Source organism: Rhopalosiphum maidis, chromosome 4, assembly GCF_003676215.2.
Source record: "Rhopalosiphum maidis isolate BTI-1 chromosome 4, ASM367621v3, whole genome shotgun sequence".
NCBI classification, from domain to species: Eukaryota; Metazoa; Arthropoda; class Insecta; order Hemiptera; family Aphididae; genus Rhopalosiphum; species Rhopalosiphum maidis.
Genome location: NC_040880.1, coordinates 15,739,296 through 15,759,620, shown reverse-complemented (window position 1 = coordinate 15,759,620; position 20,325 = coordinate 15,739,296). Strand labels below are relative to the sequence as shown.

Here is a 20,325-nt window from a genome sequence, read left to right as displayed (position 1 = left end):
ATATAGCGGTGATTAAACTGCTAGTACAATGTGTACACATTTCAAAGGTGTAGAATACATTGAATTTTTAAACAATATTGTTGATGATTAGGAACTAAAACGAAGAAAAAAAGCAGGCTTTATCATAAATATATTTTTTTTTTTTTTGAAAATGATGGCTCCAAAAATGTATATAAAAAAATTAATAAATTAATTAAAATTATAAAATACTATACATATTTATATTTTATTATATAAAATATAATAACTAAGGAAAACGGTTTTAACTTTTTGTTTAAACTTTTTTTTTAAATATATCTTTATTTACATTGTTAAAAGTTTATGTGTATGGGTCTGTCAATTATGTTTCCCCCCTTCTCATTAACACTTCAGCATTCTATTAATTTCTTTCTTTTTTTTTTTTTATTAAGAAAAACAAACTGTACTTGGTTTTTTTTCTTCGTATAAACATTATCTAAAAATTATTTTTTATCCTACATGGGATCTGTTGATGATAACGGCTTCTTCACGGTCTTCTGGTGATAATTCCTTGTCTTCCCATCCCCAAATGCTACTATGAGTTCCATCACCAGTTCGATCAACACGTTTGCGTATCATGTCCATAGATACTGTTTTCAAGTCATAAGCCCAGCCTATTTTAGAAAAGAAATCTATAAATCCAGTAGTTAAATTAGCACGATAATTTCCCAATTCTGCTGCTTTATAGTCCCATGGGAACACATGATGATAATTGTGCCATCCTTCACCAAGAGCACCCAATGCAACACCAATATTTTCAGAAGGATTGATAAATCTGCAAAAATTAAAATGTAGGATACACTAAAATGCATTTTATAATAACAAATTACAATTTAGGCATATAGCAATGATATCTAATATTTTTTAAAGTAGGTAGAATCTGAGATACATTTTGTCATTATTCTCAAATTTGTTTAAGAAATGGTAAAGATTGAAAAAAGAATCATTTTATTATTATATCAGACCATAACTTTAGTATTTATCAAAGACAAAAAAATAATAATAATTATTAATTTTATTGAAATTTAAATTTACTGATGTCTTCATAATTAAAACTTAGATAATATCTAATGTATTAAATTGAGAGATTAATGATTATTTAAAGAATATGTAATATTTCAAAAACTATTAACATTATTGAAAATATTTTTTTCTATATAAATCTAAGTTATTACATAACAAAATTTTCATAATTTCTTTTTAATATATTTTTTTAATTTTACTTTTTTAATGACAACATAAATTTATAATGTCTTATTTTAAAGCAGAATATTTTTGGAATACTTTGGTTTATATATAAAAAAAATAATTGACAAGTAGTATTAGTGGTATGACATAGGAGTACCATAAAAAATTTTAGTTCATAACTCTATTTAACTAAACGTGAAATAACTAATAATATAACTAATCCATTAATTATTTTTAAATTTGAAATATGAAATTAAAAATATATTATTTTAATTATTAAAAATAATAATTTTCTTTCAAAAATGTTGTTTTTAAAAACATTAATAGTTTTTAATATAAAATAATCACCTTGTATAGCTATAATCTGGGAGTTCAAGGTTACAATATCTTTCAGTTTTATAGATTGGTTCAATAAGGTTAATCATAGGCTGAAAAACCCTAGTATACAGCAAATAAAAAAAAGTTAAATGTCTAAATAATGAAAAATTCAAATTATGTAGGAAATACACTATACTCAGACATGCTAATGAGAAATCATTATTTTAATGTGACTTTGCTTTGCTGATATGAAACCTCAATTATTATAATATTAATACATAAAAATATATTCATGACCTATTTGTTTTTTAAAATATATTATAATTTAAACCTTTTGTATCATTCTGTGATTAAAAATTTTAACAAAAAATAAAAAATATTTAGTTTTTTAAACTATTAATAAATAGCTATAATTTAAATTTAACATAAAAACTACATAGTTATAACTAATAACTAATTTTATATTTTAATTAATTAAATATGAAAGGCAAATTACCTATTTCATATTTATAACACTATTACCGGAATCTATTTAATAATTATAATTTTATAACATTATTACAAATTTACTAATAAGCCAACGTTACATAAATATAATAAAAAAGATAAAATAAATATAAATGTTTTATACTTTACAACACTTACTTATCATAAGGTCTATCACCCCACATATGAGCAGCACTATTTACAAGCCATGTCATATTTAAAGTGAAAGTATATCTGAACATAGTAGCAACAAACCACGCATTGGACCATGTTTCACCCCACATAAATACAGGTACACAAGTAGGAACCAAGAAACATAAAACCGGCATCAACAATAAATAATACCTAAACAATTTTTTTTTTAAATTAATATTTCTGAATATTTTAAAATTGGTTTATATTTACGTCATCTGAAATACTACAACTGGATCCCGTTCTAAATCACTCATGTCAATACCACGTCCTTTTTCTTTTATTTCAGGGTGTTTACGACACAACAACCATCCAACATGAGAAAAGAAAAACCCACGTTTAGCATTATGAGGATCAGCATTTGTTTCACTATACTTGTGGTGCATACGATGATCTCGAGCCCATTCATAAATATGGTTCTATAATCAAAATAAATGTATTTAAATTAAATTATTTAAAATCATTACACATAAATTATAAATAATAGATAAAAGGTTAGGTAAGTTAACCAAACTTCTTGACATTCTATTACTCTGTTTTATTAAGAGAATGTAGTAGCCGCATGTGTTGTTTCGTCTTATACATGTATAACATAGCAAATTTTTGTTCACTAGTTTCAATATTGTGCTGTTAGTTTTGATATTGAAACAGGTTAATGAAAATTTGCTATTCTGTATAAGTGTAAATGGAGACAACATATGCGGGCACTATGTCTTCTTAAACTTTAAGCTTAAGTCTAACAAACTAATTGATTAATATTTTATATCAATAAATTAAAATTTTTAGAACTGTTTAAAAATCTTAAAATAGGTTTTTGACATTGTAAGATTTATGTATCTAGTTAAAAACTAAAATAAGATGATAATATTATAAAGCCATAATAGTTTTAGTTGAATGTTAAGTGAAAAAAAAATGTTATATTTATAATGTGTACTATTTAAACAACAAATAGTAAATAAAATAGAAATTTAATTCTACAACTTTGTAATTAATATGCTAATTAATAGCACATATATATTTTGTCTCAAAATAATAAAAATTAGATTAGTTGTGTATACTGTAAAGGTAATATGAATGTTTTTAAAACCTTAAGTACTCATACTGATAATTATTATCAATGTAAGATAATATTAGGAAAAATAATTAGTATAGTTACGTTAGTAATTATATCTTGTGTGATTATGATTTGACATGAATAAGTTTGAAATAGTTAGGTTTTCAGTTAAAATATTTATTTTTATTCTTTTAAAAAATAAGATTAAAAAATGGCTATCGTAAAAATTTAAAAAACTAAATTACATAATTTTTTTTAAACTTGAATTTTTGAAAATAAATTTTGAAACGGCATTTAGTTGAAATTTTTTACTAATTGCAGTGGAGATACTAGATATGGGGTTTCTAGAATTTACTGTACATAATAATAATTTTCTTCCTTTCTACAACATACGTTACTTAAAATAACAGTTATAAAATAAATACAATTGTTGAATATTAACAAACAAATAAGTAGTATCTACTTTCAAACTTTAAATTAGTTGAACTTTGAATTTTTATTTTTTACCTTACAACTAATCTAAGAAATTTAACAAATTTTTTATTTACCTCAAAGGCTATTGTATTGAAAATCATTAAAATAATACGTAATGGAAGTTTTCCTTTGTATGATCGATGGGCCCATAACCTATGGGCTCCAGCAGTAATTCCCAGTCCGGACATTTGATACAGTAAAATTGCTAAAACACAATAATTAAATTAAAAAAACAATACAAATGAACATGATAAAATAATATAGAATATTTAAGAGAATTACCCCAAATTGATGTTGCTATTTTTGCAGAAGCAAACATTAGGTATGCACCATACAGTGCAGCTATATGTAGATAAACAAATAAAGCAACATTTCGCCAAACAATTTGTCTTTGATATCTGTATGGTTTGTATTTGTTATTTTCAACAGTTTCTCCTTCAGCTATCTGATTTCCTTCATCAACAACAGATGGTTCCGAATCATCTTCATTAAATAAAACACTAGGAGCGCCAACTGGACGCTTGGTCATATTTGGGGCCATTTTTAGATGTTCCTATTGTTAAACAAATAAAATAAATTTAAGATAAATTATACAATCAACATACTATGAGTAAATTTTGTCGATTCTCAAATTAAGAAATTAAGTATTAAATTTTAAACTAATATAAATAATATTAGTAATTATTTATTTATTATTAAAATTTAAGTAAAAATTACAAGTATAATGGTCATAATCATTACTGAGGAAAATTTTTTATTGGTGAAGTTGGAGTACTAATAATGAATAATTAAGATAATATAAGCCATAAATAAGACAGAAAGACAAAATAGAATTAAAATACAAAAATTAATATAATATAAATAATAATAATAATAGGTAATTTTTAGCGGAATTAAATTAATTAAATTCACATGATGTACACTATATTTTTAAATGTTTATATAGCATGCCTCTTAAAATTTATTTGAAATATATTTTCATTTCTTTAGGATGTTTAGCAATGGTGGTTTTAGGGGGGGGGGAGGGGGCGCCGCTCAAACCCCCTTAGAGTTTTTTATGTCAATTTGTATGTTGTGTATGTCATATTAATTTCACAATAAATGTACAAACCATTTTTACATCAGCATAAAACATTGAATTGATAAAAAAGAACTATTGATTTTATTATTTAAATTCCATTCCGTGATTTTCTGTCTTTTTTTAACACACGCGTGATATAGTATTTTAGATATATTTTTTGCCAAATATACCAATTGATCTAATGAAGCGATAAGAATTCTGAAAACAGATTTGAATTTGTCATCAAGTCTACTTGGGCACGACTTTCTTACAGCTTTGACAATACTTTGATAAACTCTTAACAAAATTATGTTAAAAAAGAGTGATTAAAAATCACTGTATTTCAATTTTTAGAGAAGTTAAAATCAAAAAATCAAAAATCTGGAAAAGTCAATTTCAAGTAGACTTGACAAAAAATTCAAATCTGTTATTAGAATTTTTATCGCTGCATTGGATCAATAGGTATGATTGGCAAAGGATCTGTCTAAAATACTATGTCGCGCGTGCGTTAGACAAAAACAGAAAATCATGGTATCGAATCCACTTATTCTTTACTTAAAATACTTTAATTAAATTACTTTTATAAGCTTATTAGTTGACTTGTTTTACATGTTAAATTGTTTTAAGCTGTTTATTTGAATATTCTACAAGGTGCTTTTTACATACATAATGATACCAATACAACTAAACTATTTGAATTATGATATAAAAAAATGAAAGTTACATGTAATTTATTATAGGACCATACACAAATTTTATTCTTTATTTGATAAATGTAATTATGGTGAGGGAGGGGGTAAAAAGTTGAAAATAGCCCTCCCTTAATATTGTATCAAAACCTCCATTGATGTTTAGTTAATATAATTATTTCTTACAAATTATAATATGTACACTGATATACATAATACAATACAAAATTGAATAATAAAATAGTAAAAATAAACTTGATGTTTATGACTAATTATTAAACAAGACAACAAATTCAAAGTGAATTAAAAAAATTGAATTGGTTAACACATGGTACAGGTAATTAGTATTTTTTTTAATGAATTTTATTTTAGGTAGATCAAATTTTCATATTGAAAATGTTTTAAATAAAACAGATTTCAAAAAAACTTAAAACGAATTTATTTTTAAAATTTAAAAAGGATGTTTCACCCGTGTCACTAATCTAACAAATTGTATATTTGTTGTTATAATTTTGTATTGTAAGTATTAAAATTACTATGAATTAACTTAATATCAAACTTGAAAGTAAAAACATTATCTGTATTTGACATTTGTACAATGTTTTTTTACAAATATTTTGTTTTTTTAAAGTAAACTATAGGAAAAAATATATACAATTTAAATTTAATCAAGTATCTCGCATGTGCAAACAAAAGAAATAGTTTTCAGTATTATTATTCATACGCATAATATAGTTCAAACACCACTGTATAATATCTATTATTTTTTGTCAGATGGTACAGAAAAAAAACAATATTTTTCAACAAAATATTGACGTCATCGTTTTGTACACATACATTTCAGTTGCACAATAATAATGCATTAATACTTATCAACGTATAGTAAATACAATATATCAAGAGTAAGAAAAATGTATGCTTAATGACAAAATAAATAACGTCTAATTAGGTTTTAATTTTTAAACGTCAGAAACGCTGAGACACGGTTTTGATGTATTACGTACCTATTCAACATTCAACATTGAGGATATTTATTAATTTTTTTTTTTTTTTGTAACACTACCTATAATTACATATTTCTCGTAATAAATATCTACGTTATATTTTATACAGAATTATAAATATACTGAGATTAATCGTTGTCAATACAGTGAATACGTAATAAAGATTTAGGATTATTTTTTATGTAGATTGGATTTATATCAGGTAGTAACAGATACACACGTAAATTATAAACATTGTTGCGATAAGTTTGTGGATTTAGAATCTAAGAGTAAAACATGAAATATTTTTAATTCTATAATACTTGTATTTATAAATTCTATTGCATTTTACGTGGACAACTGATTAGTAATTAGTAAGTATATAGTGTTATTTATTGAAATATTAAGTTACCATATTATTTTACATCGATAATAATTACATATATATTTTTTTACATTGTCACAACTTCATACACACTACAATAATAGACATTAACATACATAGCTAACTATATACAATACCCCGTAAATGCTGTATGTTAACTTGTCAATTATTAGTTATTACCTATCTAAATGCGAATAAATAGAATTATTAACTACTCAAACCTCATTTAGGACGAAAGTATTTATTATTATACCCACTGTGAACCATTGTTTTTAATAGGTAAATGTAGTTAATTAAGAAATAGAAACGATTTGATTTCCCAGTAAGGTTAATTATTTTGTAACTTTCCCTCGAAATACTTATGGACAAATAAATATATAACAATATGTTTAATGAAACATTATTTAAATCTAAACTCAAGGTTACAATAATTGATTGATTTATATAATATACACGAGTAATTAAATTCCACAGTATTGTGAAACGCGTTGATTACTTATTATTAGTTAAAAGAATTGTATTCAATTTTTTTACGCCGTACACGATTAAATCACGTGAACTTTTTCTCATAATTCTTATATAATGTTCAACAGATATAAAATTTAGGCCCATTTTATAATTTAATAGATAATAAAAAAAAATTATAATAATAAAAATGATTATTCTAATATCAAGGTTTTAACAATGATAGTAATTAATAATAACAGTTTTTAAACATATTATATCAAAGCTTAACTTGCAACAAAAATACATAAAAAAAATTACGAACATTCAATATTGGTTACCATTTATTGGAAAATAAGTAAACATCCATCTAAACTATTCTAAACTCTATAAATTTTTTATAATTATTGCAACTTTAATAAAAAAAAAAAACAATAAAGAGATAACAATTAGTATTAGCGATGTATACTTATTAGTTATTACTTATGTAGTACACACTACACACTAAATTTGCATTTTTTCTCATTACTAGTAATTCGCAATGGTACCGTTAGAGTGAAGCTTTAAATATTTTAAAATGCATTTCTAATCATCTAAATGAATAACTTTAAATCCTAACGAAAATTTAAAAAAATTACTACCTACCCATGTATTTTTTTTATTCAAAATTCCACATACACATCTATATAAAGTATATATAGTTTATGACATAGTAGGGCTTTAGCCACTGTAAAGCTAATCTATACAATAATTGCACTTATTATTATTCTTATTTAATTTTTTCAACTAAAATACAATTTATGATAGTAAAAGAAAATTTATAGTTGCAAAACAAGTTATACCCATTCATGCAAAAATTTCTCTTTCTTATGTTTGCATCAAAAAATTTATTGAATTGATACTGAAAAATATATATTAAGATAAATCTATGACGAAAATAAATGTTTTAAATATACATTCAATAGATGAGTTTTTTTCTATGAAAACACATTTTTACTAAAAAAAATGTAACTTTTTGAGTCTTGAAACATATTTAACTATACGATAATCACAATTGTAATATTAACAAGGTCGTAGAGGTCATATACATCAGAAACCTCTTCCTGCGCCAATCCAAATGATATGACTAACTGTCAATTAGGTAATAGTGGCACTAAAGTGTCTACAGCGTTTCAAAATAATGCTTCCTCGGTACGCATTTGACCTTATGTTATTGTAACTCTAAAAATAAGAATCAAATCGACCTCAAACAGAGTAAAAATTGCAATATGCAATTAAATGTTAACTTCAGGTGGATCAACAATGTATCAATAGGTGAAAGCATCGGAAGAATGGACGATTCAAAATAAATTTAATAAATTTTCAACTCGTTACAGAATTGCGTTATGTAAGTCGAAATGCGAGGTAGTCGAGTGTGATTTCAAGGTATGATCAAGACTAGAGTTGAGACTATCTAATTTCACCTTTCGTTAAATAAATAATTGTGAATTAACATTACACTTACACAACCACGCAATCTAGTCTGGATTGTTAGGGTTGCTAAAAAAAAAATATTAAGAACGAGAGAGTAGGAGAGTAATGTAAAACGGAAGAATAAAACAGAACGTGTTTACTATAGAAATCGAAAGTTTATATAAAATAAAAATCAACAATATTTATTGAAGAAAAATTACGTATTACGTTATTCATTTATTAATTAATTGCAGTGAACAATAAATACATTGGGAAACAACATAATATTTATATTTTACATAGCTAATTACGACAACAGTACTATAATTTATATTCATTTTACAACCTCGGAATTTCGAGAAATAACTACAAAATAAATCAACTAAGAATCACATATATACAATATACATATTATATATAAAATTAAATAATATATTAGAAATTTTGAAAATATGATAACCAGGAATAATACATTTTTAAGCACGGAACATATCATTTAATATAAAATTATTTAACTTCTATATTATAAAATATATTTACGTATTAACTATTTGGTATAACATTTAAGACGCCACACCCGGATGTGTTGTGTTGTCTCTCTCTTTCAAACATACATCACTAATATTCGTTCAGCAGAACCAGTTTTATGTTGATAGTCTTAATATTAGAATGAATTTAACTATTACCAAACTAAAAGGTTTTTATTATTTAGGGTATTTTTAGTATTATATTAATATTTTAATTTAGAAATGTTATAACAGTATATAATATTGCAATTTTAAAATTTTAAAATTCTCATAACTCGCTTCCAGATTAAAATCTACAATATAATCTTCTAGCCCCATAGGAAATATTTTTTTCTTAAAATTTGATTATACATCTATACCTTAAATTCACTTTAACATCAAAGCTAACAACACATACAAATATATCGTCTTACCGCTTAAGCAACAAATTAATTTCCCTAAAGCTAAATATTCAGTAACATCATACTTGAAGGCTTAGACAGGTAGAAACAATGTTTTAAATTCCTTAATAATTTACATAGTAGGAACATTTTTAATATAATCATATTTTATACCTCTTAATAGTACTGTTCAAGTTTTATACTTTATTTTATTACATCAAAACTACAATCTTTTTTGCTGTATTTTGTATACTAGGTATAACCAGATATAAACTTGAGAAAAAAATTGAGATAGGTCACATTTTTACCAGTATCTTGTAAGCAATTCGGGAAGTAAATAAGCTTAAATAAACTAATCTTTTGAAATATTTTATAACTACCAATAAATATAATTATTAAATAGATAAATACAAATTGTTTGGAAAAATAAAACCTCTTAAAATTTGATCCTAATTAGGTAATTAAAATTTCCCAAAATAACAGGGAACACTTTATATATCTTATATTACAAATAATTAGCCAAAAATCATACTGGTTACAAGGAGAGTCTTTTAAAAATTTAGTGGGTCTGGCTTGTGTACAACCATTAAATATAATTAAATTTGTTTTGACTTTTAGTATTAATATGTATTTAGTTTTAGTGACTCATAAAATATATTAGATAATCATTAATTAAACTCTTATATTAATAATACAATATTTATATTATTTATTTCTGTATTAAATTTACTAAATACCCACCAATAAGTATTTAATTATACATCTAAAATAATAATTAAATTATATTAGTAGTTTTATATAAAATATAATCATAACAATATAATTGTGTAGTATGATAATATTACATAAATTATGATCAAAACAATTAATTAAACTATCACTATATAATTTATACATTTATACATAAATTGAAATGTTTACATATTTTAATATCTTCAATATTTATAAAAATGAATTAGGTATACCTAAGAAGATTTCTACAAATAACTACCTACCATTGAAAGGCTATGGAGAAAATATATTTCATAAAAATATTTGATTAAATATACAAAGGATTTTAATAAAATTAATTAATATAAATTGCAGTACCTAAAAAACCTTAAATATAGTTTTAATTTTGTTATATAAAGATTTTTTTAAATATTAAATATCAACTATAAATATTGAGGTAAATTAAATTTTTTTTTTTAAATTGGTTATTTGAAAAAAAAAATATACATAGACTATATTCAATATGACAATGGGTTTTATCGTTTAATCTAAGGTCATATGTATTATGTAAACAACAAAGTATTTTCATAAAAATTATTTCTGTTGATTATTGATAAAGCACATTAATACCATCACCACATTTTTGTCGTATAAATTAAAATAATAAAAAGGTAATTTTTTTTTTACCTTGATATTGTCAAATAGATTAATTTGATACAAAATGTATGTAAATAATTAAATCTAAAATAAGTTTATTTATTAGGTACAACTTAATATTTAAACATAAAAGTATGAATGTCGAATGACAATATTACAACATAGTATACATAATATTATTATGTAGCTAAAATATTTAACCTATTAATGAGTTCACAATAAGTGAATATATAATAAATAACAACTACCATATAGGTGTATAGAACCATATAAAATACCTTGGACTACTATTTGATCACTACTTTACTTGAATACCCTCATTACCATCAAGTTATACTTAATAAAATCATTTCTTTTTAAAAATACTATTGGGCGATACCATGAACTTGAATTTAAAATTTAAATTTATGGCATTATGAATTTTATGTGCCGAACTTCAATCTATAGTAATCAAATTTCTCAAATATGTTTTGATATGTTTCAGACTAAAGAAACTTCTAACTAAAAAAGTTAAAATTAAAAATCAAGAATATTGTTAATAATGTTTTAACATTAAGAAAGATAACATACAGTCTATATATTAATACATCTAGTGGACTAATTGACATATTTCTGCTTTTAATTTAGTTTTCCATAATTCAAACTATCTTTAAATATGGATAAATAATATCTAATATTTTTTAAATTGACTTCATACAAAAAAAATCATAAGCTTATTTAAAACCATCAAAAATACCAAGTACTACATATCTTAAAAGGTAACAAGCAAGACACACTAAAACCAAAAAATCTGAATTTAATTCAAACTTTTATTAAAAGAATAAAACAAGTGATCTAAATATGAATAAATAAATAAAATAAAATAAACTGTAATTAGTGCAATAACCAACCCGTCATGGGTCTATTGAATGTTTTTTACTTCATTAGTCATGTAGTAAGAAATTCTCACTATCATAATCATTAATATTGTAAAATATCAAAACACATTTATTATACAATTTATGTTAATTAGTTAACTTTTAAATTCATATATTATAATAACTTACTATTGTGTCATATAGGTATAACATATTAAAAATTAAAAAATTAAACTTTAATATTATGATATCCTGTATTGAAAATATTATTAGATATAAGTAAAATTAGATTAAGAATTTTAAAATCTTTTATGTTAAAAAAAGTAACAATTATAAGTACAAATATTTTTATTTTTTAAATTTATCATCTTTATTATTATACAAAATTAATTTTCTAAAATATAATCAGGTAATACATTTGATATGATAAAAACCTACCTAATCAATCTTAGATTCTTTTAATAACAAATACTAATAAACTCAGTTTTTTGAAAATTTGTTTTTTTTTTTTTACATACATTTAATTTATTACAAAACAAATTTTTAAAAAGCATTATAATTGTGATTAGCAATTTTTTTTTTTTTTAATAATTATCAAATATTTTTATTTTATATTCCAAAGCAGAATATTTTGATGAAATTATAACAAATGAAAATTAAATATCAATTAAGTAATTATTTGGTTAAAAATATTTTAAGTTTAAATGAGTTAAATAGTGAACTAATATTTAGCGTGGTAAACCTAAATAACTCCACTTTTACTTATCAAAATCTTAAAAACTTATAAATAGTACCTCGTTCAAAATTCAATTCTTATACATTAAATTTTAAAATAAATACAATATTGTATTAAAACAATTTTCAAATACTTTTTGATAGAATAAGGGTTTACATAATGTTGGAAAAAATTATCTATACATAGGTAATTCAATATTAATAAACAGGCTGACCTTGATTTTCATTAGTTATTAATTTATCCAAAACAAATATTATAAATATTTTATGTAATTAAAAAAAAAAAAATGATAGGTATTAGCGGTATTGAATGTATGGCATAAAAATAAATACATGCATTGGCTTATTTAACAATTTTATTAATTTTGTAAATATTTGCCAAGCAAAAATAAGTATTTTAATTTAAATCAATTTTTAGTTTGTTTTAACTATGATTCCAAGGACTAAGTACTCCATCAAATAATGAATAATTTACTCAATATAAACTAGTGGTCAACAAAAATATACATATTTTTAAAGATGTCATTAACTGATATTCTCCTAAAAAATACTAATAACTAGTAAACAATGATGTATTTTATCTATCCATCTAGTTATGTAAAAGTAAAATTATTACTAACTACATATTTACTGTACAATTGTATTAAAAAAATTTTTTTTAAGTATTTAAATAAATAAATACTTAGAATTAATAGGTACACAAATTTTCTCAAAATAAAGATTGCCTTATCTACTAATTTTAATAAAAGTTCATTTTAAAGAAATATTTGTATTTTATTGAATAATTAATATTCTTAATAATATACCATCATAACCTTCTTGTTTATTATCAAGCTAAAAATAGTTATCCTTTGGTGAAATAAAACAAATATATATAATTAATAAAGATCATAAAATAATGATTTTTTTAATTTTAATTTTTTCAACATCATGACCAATATAAATTATTAATAGTTTTTGCTAAAATGTTTTTCAATTTTTTAATAATAAAATTAATATCTACACATTTTTGTTTTAAATAAATTTTACAATAAATCATAATTTAGTTATGCTTTATATCTTAAAAAATGTTAGAACAGGCTATACCAATGGTTGGCAATATTTTTAAACTCCCAGGCCACATTCATAAATTAATAAGAGTTTGCGGGCCAGAAAAATTTTTCAAAAAAAAAATTTAAAACGGGCTGTATACAATAGATGCACAGGTTGCTGGTTGCCGACCACTGGGCTATAATACTAAAAACACATTTCTTTCAATTAATTTAATTAAAATTAATATTTATTTAATATTATAGAAAGTTAAGGACAAGTTAAATTATCCATTATTATTTTTCTCAAGTCAAATGGTAAGGAATTTTTAAGCTGAAATGGCTAGTTTAAATTATGCATACATAATTAGTATTTGTTAAAACTACTTGAATACTTGAAATTTTTTTGAACCTAATTACTGCATTAATAAGCTCTTTATGAAAACAAATTTAAGCTATTCTAAAAGAAGAATTTACATCATAAATTATAATTCTTAATTCAACAAACACAATTTGTTAAGTTAGTTTCAGTTAAATTAAAGTTACTAATTTATTAATAATATTTCTTAACAAAATAATATTTTATATATTTAATATAATTCAAACAGTTTAAATACAAATAAGGTCAACTAATATAAGTATTTATTTAACTAATTGACCTGCTAATGTAAGTTAATATCATAGATAGTAATTATCAGTACAAACAATTACTACAATAATTAGTACGTATAATAACACATTAGAACTAATTATTTACAAATTAAACACAACATAGAGATCAAACGTGAATAGGACCAACAAGTCAAATAAAGGTGCAATATTTTATTTGGCAGAAAATACAAAAAAATTGATACCATTCCAAATTTAATTGATTTAAAACAGACATCCAATACACAGTGGTCGACAATATTAATATTAAGAAACAAATAAAACCATATTATACTAAGAATATAGATCATTTACCTGTTATTCCGATTTATTGCAAGTATTTGAATGCGTATCGAATACACGTATTGTTGAAAAATATACTCAATATATTTTACAAATGTTAACACACGATTTTTTTCTATTTTTAAGACAGACCGCAATCGGAATTACAAAGGTCGTGAGACCGAAAACAGTACATTACAAAACAGTAAATTTAATCCCGAAATTTAAATAATGACTCCAAGAACGTCGTACAAAATTACAGGTTGCGTCGAAAAGGAAACAAACCAAACGTATGGTAAATTTTTTTATTAAAATTTTTAACTACGAATACCCGAAGAACCTTTAAAGATTTTTAGTATGCAATGAAAATTATTATATTTTACAATACGAAAACAAGTTTGGGCGCGAATGACGGAATAACAATTGTACTGTTGCGAGCCGCAACGTCCGCGCAGACGGCTAGAACTGAAAAGAACTATTTATCCAATTACCTATTAGCTAATAAACTAATACCTATGGACATTGGACACGACTGGGTAACAAAAAATTAACGGACGACCCCTTTCTGATAAAAACGTGATAAAAAAAAAAAAACATGACGTAATCGTAGTTGTGATCCCCACCCCACTACCCCGTTAAATAGAGAGAGTAGTGCGAACGAAGTAGCGCTGCTGTCGAGCCACACGGCGCCAGGTCATCAGTATTGTACAATGATATCCAATGCGCGCAACAGTGCAATGATTTCTCGACCAGGAGGGTTACAACGAAATGCGAATGTTGATTATCGTAGCATACGTGGTGTCGTGGTGTTTCATAGTCGTTACGACTTTCGAGTTTCGACCGCCCTAATGACTAATGTCTATTAATTGCCCAATACTTGTTAATGCCCTAATGCCCTATCAACTGTCTGATTGTCTAAATGATAACTATATGAACAGATAATATAATATTTATTATTTTTAATAATTTATGACCTGATAGAATATTTTAATATTTAGTGTAAAAATTAATATAATCTGTATTATTCTTATAATATTTCTACTGATGGAAAGTAGAAACTAAGAGTCATATCCTCATTTGTTAATAATTAATTCGTGAACATACATAATAATAAAATAATTTACATATTACATGGTTCGATAGTTGTACACCATGTCTATTGTAATTGTTATATTTTAAACGTACTAAACGTCATTACATCAATGAATTGATCATTCTTGACTTCTACCCATTAAAAAAACAATTGTTCAAAGTTATACATATTACGTAACTTCTTGTTTTCATTATTTATATTAATATTAATTTTACCCCTCATGAAAATGTTTTCAATAGTAGTCCTAAATAAGTAGTACTCTATAGTATGTCTATAATTTCAATTGGATCCAATGCATGCTATTTAAGTATGAGTATAAATAACTAATCGACTAAGTTGGATTTACTTTATTAAAGTTAACTATAACATTTTAACCAAACTTCATAAGTTTACTTTATTTTTACTTTAAATTCAATATTAAACTTAAACACAAATTAATTCTATAAACAATATTGACAAATCAAAAATTATTTCAATTAATAACACCCCTGAATAACTGGTAAATCTCTATACATGATACCTACAAATAAATACAATTTCTTAAACAGCATCCACCCTTTACAATTTTTTTTTAAATAGTGAGTACTGAAAAAGTTTAGAATAATATGACAATTTAGGTATGTTGCTAAGACTTTGAAAAGTGATGAATCGAGAACATTAATACTAAATATATATAAAAATTATCAGTTTAAAAAGCAAGAATGGACCGATATTAATAAAAGTAAAAAAAAATTCTATTCTATCAGTGTAATAATATATTAATAAATATATATATATATATATATTAATCATAAATCCATAGATATACAATGGTATTGAAAAGGTTGATGATGGTATTACATATTTCAACCAAAATTTTGTTATAGGGTCATGTTCAAGGTGGATATATAGAGGTGTAATCACTTTGATAATAAATTGATTAAAAAATGTTCATATTTCTATACGAAAATACGATGCACAATGCTTGCAAAGCCATAAAAATATAATACATGAATTAAATTTAAATAATGAGTAACTTAAATCGATTTTGATTAAAATAAATCTATCCTCAATAATACAATTATTGTTTATTATCTGTAATTTTTGAAGGAATAGTGTTTTATGGAGCAGATATAGACAAGCTGCCTACTTGTGTTATAATTAAAAATTACAATTTATTGTAACCATTTTCATATTAAATATAAATTGAAGTAATAGTAATAAATATATTTAAAATATTATTACTCAATAGAAATATCTGTATGAAAATAAATATATAAATAAATGTATGTGTATAATAACAATATTTACATCATATTATCCAAGTGTACTCTTTTAAAGTTAGTAATTTATGTACCTATACAACATATTCTTTCTAGTTTCTGTACAAACGTGGTTTGAAATTAATTTTTTTTTTTATTCATCAATAATGCCTAAAGTGTTTTGTGACAGGGTGTAACTCTGGGTTACCCAAACAAAATCAAATTTATAAAGAGTAGAGAATAAAACTGCCTTTGGCATTTCACCCACCTGAGGTAGATATTTCTTAAACTAATTAATAATTACCTACCTATTAATTCTTATATTTTTATTACCTATGAACAAACATAACCTAACCTTACTATAAGGTACTTCTTAAAACTATTATTAGATAATTAAATTGTGTATGTTCAAAATAGTCTACAAATTTCTGAGTAAAACCTTTTTTATTATAATTGACGTTTAGATCATATCTTATAGATTCACGTTTACTTAGTTTTGTATTAATTTTGAGTGATTTTTTAGTGTAAAGAATTTGGAACATTTCTTGTATAGGATAAATACCTATAGCTATAGGTATTGAAATGGGGTCATTACTTTTTAGAACATAATATATTATATGAATTAAAAGTACTATTTACACATATAATAAGTTTTAGGTTATACTATTTAAAATGAAAAATATTAATTATATTAGGGCATGAAGTCCATAACCTTTGTAATTCTTAAATATACTAAATATTAAGAAAAATAAATGCTAAAATGCATTATGTGCCATACAAACTGTAGTATTTTTGAGCTCTCATCGGGTAGTCAGTGCTCCCGGTGGCAGTTACAAGTGGTGTACTTTTTTCGTCCCACTATCATAATGGTACAATATAGGAAGTATTTACACCTCTATATATCCATCTTGGTCATGTTTGAAAAAAATGCATCCAATTATCAATAAATTAAACCATGACTACATTTGATGAATATTGAATTTAAATGTATTTATATTTTAAAATAATGTTCCAAACATTGTACATATTGAATATTCTGACATGAGCAATAATAAAACACTTGGCAATAATATTATTGTAACATTTTACTAGCTTTTACTGTACATATTAATTATCCATAACAACCAATATATTATTGAATCAAATAAAATAATTTTACAAAAATTCAACTACTATAGAAGACTGCTTCAATATAATTTATAAAAATATCAGTTAATTAATAAACTTCTGTACATAAAAAAATGTACTAAATATATATTTTAAAAGAGTATACCAAATGATTAGACAAATTATGATTACTTTACTTTTTTTATTGAATAAAATAATACAACTAAGACGTAATAGTAATATAATATAGGTTAAGGATAACCAGTTATAAATAGTATTTTTGACTGTTTTCTATAAGTTCTAACTAAAGCATTATTATTCCATTCAACTATACAAGAATATAGTAGACAAAAGTAAAATTTTTTAATATTTTAATAAAATCTATGAACAAGACTATTATGGTACTTGAAGCAAAATAAAAATTAGTAGTTATTATACAATACATTATGATATTACTAAAATAAAATTAATGATAAATAATTAAGAAAAAAATTTTAATTTACTGTTAATTGGAAATACACCCAACTGACAATTAAGTCTGGATTGAGAGGGGCAAGCGGGGCACAGTCCCAGACACATTGACTTTGAAGGCCATCTTTATTTCCAATATATATAATTTTAAGGTATTTAAAATAGTTGAAAAAAATATATTTTAGTGGGTATAGTAGGTAATTAATGATTATAAAATAAAAAATTTCTTAATTTTATATCACAAAAAATTACTAAATGGTAATAAATATTAAATTGATATTCTAATAGTTGATAACATAGTAATAATTGATATTACCCATTTTTAGGTACCCATAAAAAATAATAAAATCATTTTACAAAAAATCATTACAGGAAGTATTCCCTAATATTTTAATTTCTCTTAGATTATATTTAACTATCCCAGTGACCAATAATTCGGCCAAAAGAGCGTTTTTCAAGTGAACAATAATAAAAAATAAATATAGAATAAGCTAGACTCAAGAAAATTTAACATCTATTATGAAATTGTGCTCAGAAAATGAAATTCTTCAATTTATTGATTTAAATGAAACTGTACAATAATTTACAAAATAAAAACCAAGCAAAACAATTTTTAATTTATAATTCTTTAGTAACAAATACAACAATATATAAATATATATGAATATCAATCGATCCTTAATCCGGGCTTGCTAACAACTACCAGGTAATCTAATTTAAATTATTTTAGGTATTATAACTATTTTTCATGTTACTATATAGTAGCTAGCTATTTCATCAATCGTCCACATTTATCAAAAACAATGAATTATAACAAAATATACTAGAATTGTATGTTCTTTTAAAATAATTTCAAATGAATAGTTGTATTGGTTATGTATTAATATAAATTCACTGATATTTTTAAACATGCCTATTTCAGATGATGATTGTGATTGAATAATATACTAGTAAATTCTAGTATAAATAATGTACATTAGATTTAAATAAATAATTAAAATTAAGTGGTTACAATGTATGGCCCATGTAACTACAACATTCTAATTATAAGTTTGTATAGAAATGTTTTTTCTTTAATTAATAGCCCTATTTTCATAACAAAAACCTACTATGCATTTTTTTTATATTATTCATAATAAAATAAAATTAGAGCCAATAAAACATTTAATTTCAAGATAATTTAAAAAAAAAAAATGTTAAAATAATAAAATGTTATTAACATTGTGTATAGGTTATTACAATTTATAACAAAAATTAAAATTTATTGGTAATTTGTAACAGTATATTGACGTAACTGATACACATAATGAAACTAAACAACTATTGAAGTCAATATTTCAGTTTATTTTCTATTCATAATATAGAAACCCGCCCAGAAGATAATAATATAATGATAACATGTTTGATGAATAATGAAATTATTGAAAATATTAATTGTACATGACAACTTAATGGATTTTCGTAAATTAGATAAAAATAATTAATTAAAATCAAATGAATACATCTAACAACTCGTATTGTCGGCAAACATTATTGAATAGGGTACAAAACTTACCTATTAAAAAATGTATATACGGCTCAAATTCTTTTGAAACAAAAGCACAAACAACTATTAATTATGTATGAATTTAGAAAATAACACTTTTTAACTAGTTAAGTCCCCGATTAATCATTATTTAAAAAATAATTTGACCATAACTTAATAGAAAAATTCGGCACATCAAAAGAAAGTTTCTAGAAATTGAGGTTACGTATGATCATCGATTCTTCTTAAAATCTCCCTGGAATTTTTCGCAGCCGTGATAACATAATATATTATGTTATCATTTGAATTGTGATACTACA

At 23.3% G+C, this 20,325-nt stretch overlaps 1 protein-coding gene across 3 annotated transcripts; it reads right to left on the bottom strand.

The window, feature by feature from the left end:
* Positions 1-336: 336 nt before the first annotated feature.
* On the bottom strand, positions 337-20,194 carry LOC113555935 (acyl-CoA Delta(11) desaturase-like). 3 transcript variants are annotated; one of them, XM_026960578.1, is made up of 6 exons: positions 20,036-20,194; positions 4,013-4,283; positions 3,805-3,935; positions 2,416-2,621; positions 2,170-2,355; positions 429-793 (listed from the first exon to the last, which is right to left on the bottom strand). In XM_026960578.1, exons 2-6 carry the CDS (start codon positions 4,269-4,271, stop codon positions 469-471), a joined length of 1,107 nt encoding a protein of 368 aa, XP_026816379.1. In that variant the 5' UTR covers positions 4,272-4,283; positions 20,036-20,194; the 3' UTR covers positions 429-468. The 3 variants fall into 3 exon arrangements, with proteins under 3 accessions (XP_026816389.1, XP_026816379.1, XP_026816370.1); XM_026960569.1 differs by lacking the exon at positions 20,036-20,194 and adding an exon at positions 14,602-15,067; XM_026960588.1 differs by lacking the exon at positions 20,036-20,194 and having other exon boundaries at positions 337-793; positions 4,013-4,271.
* Between the last annotated feature and the right edge of the window lie 131 nt (positions 20,195-20,325).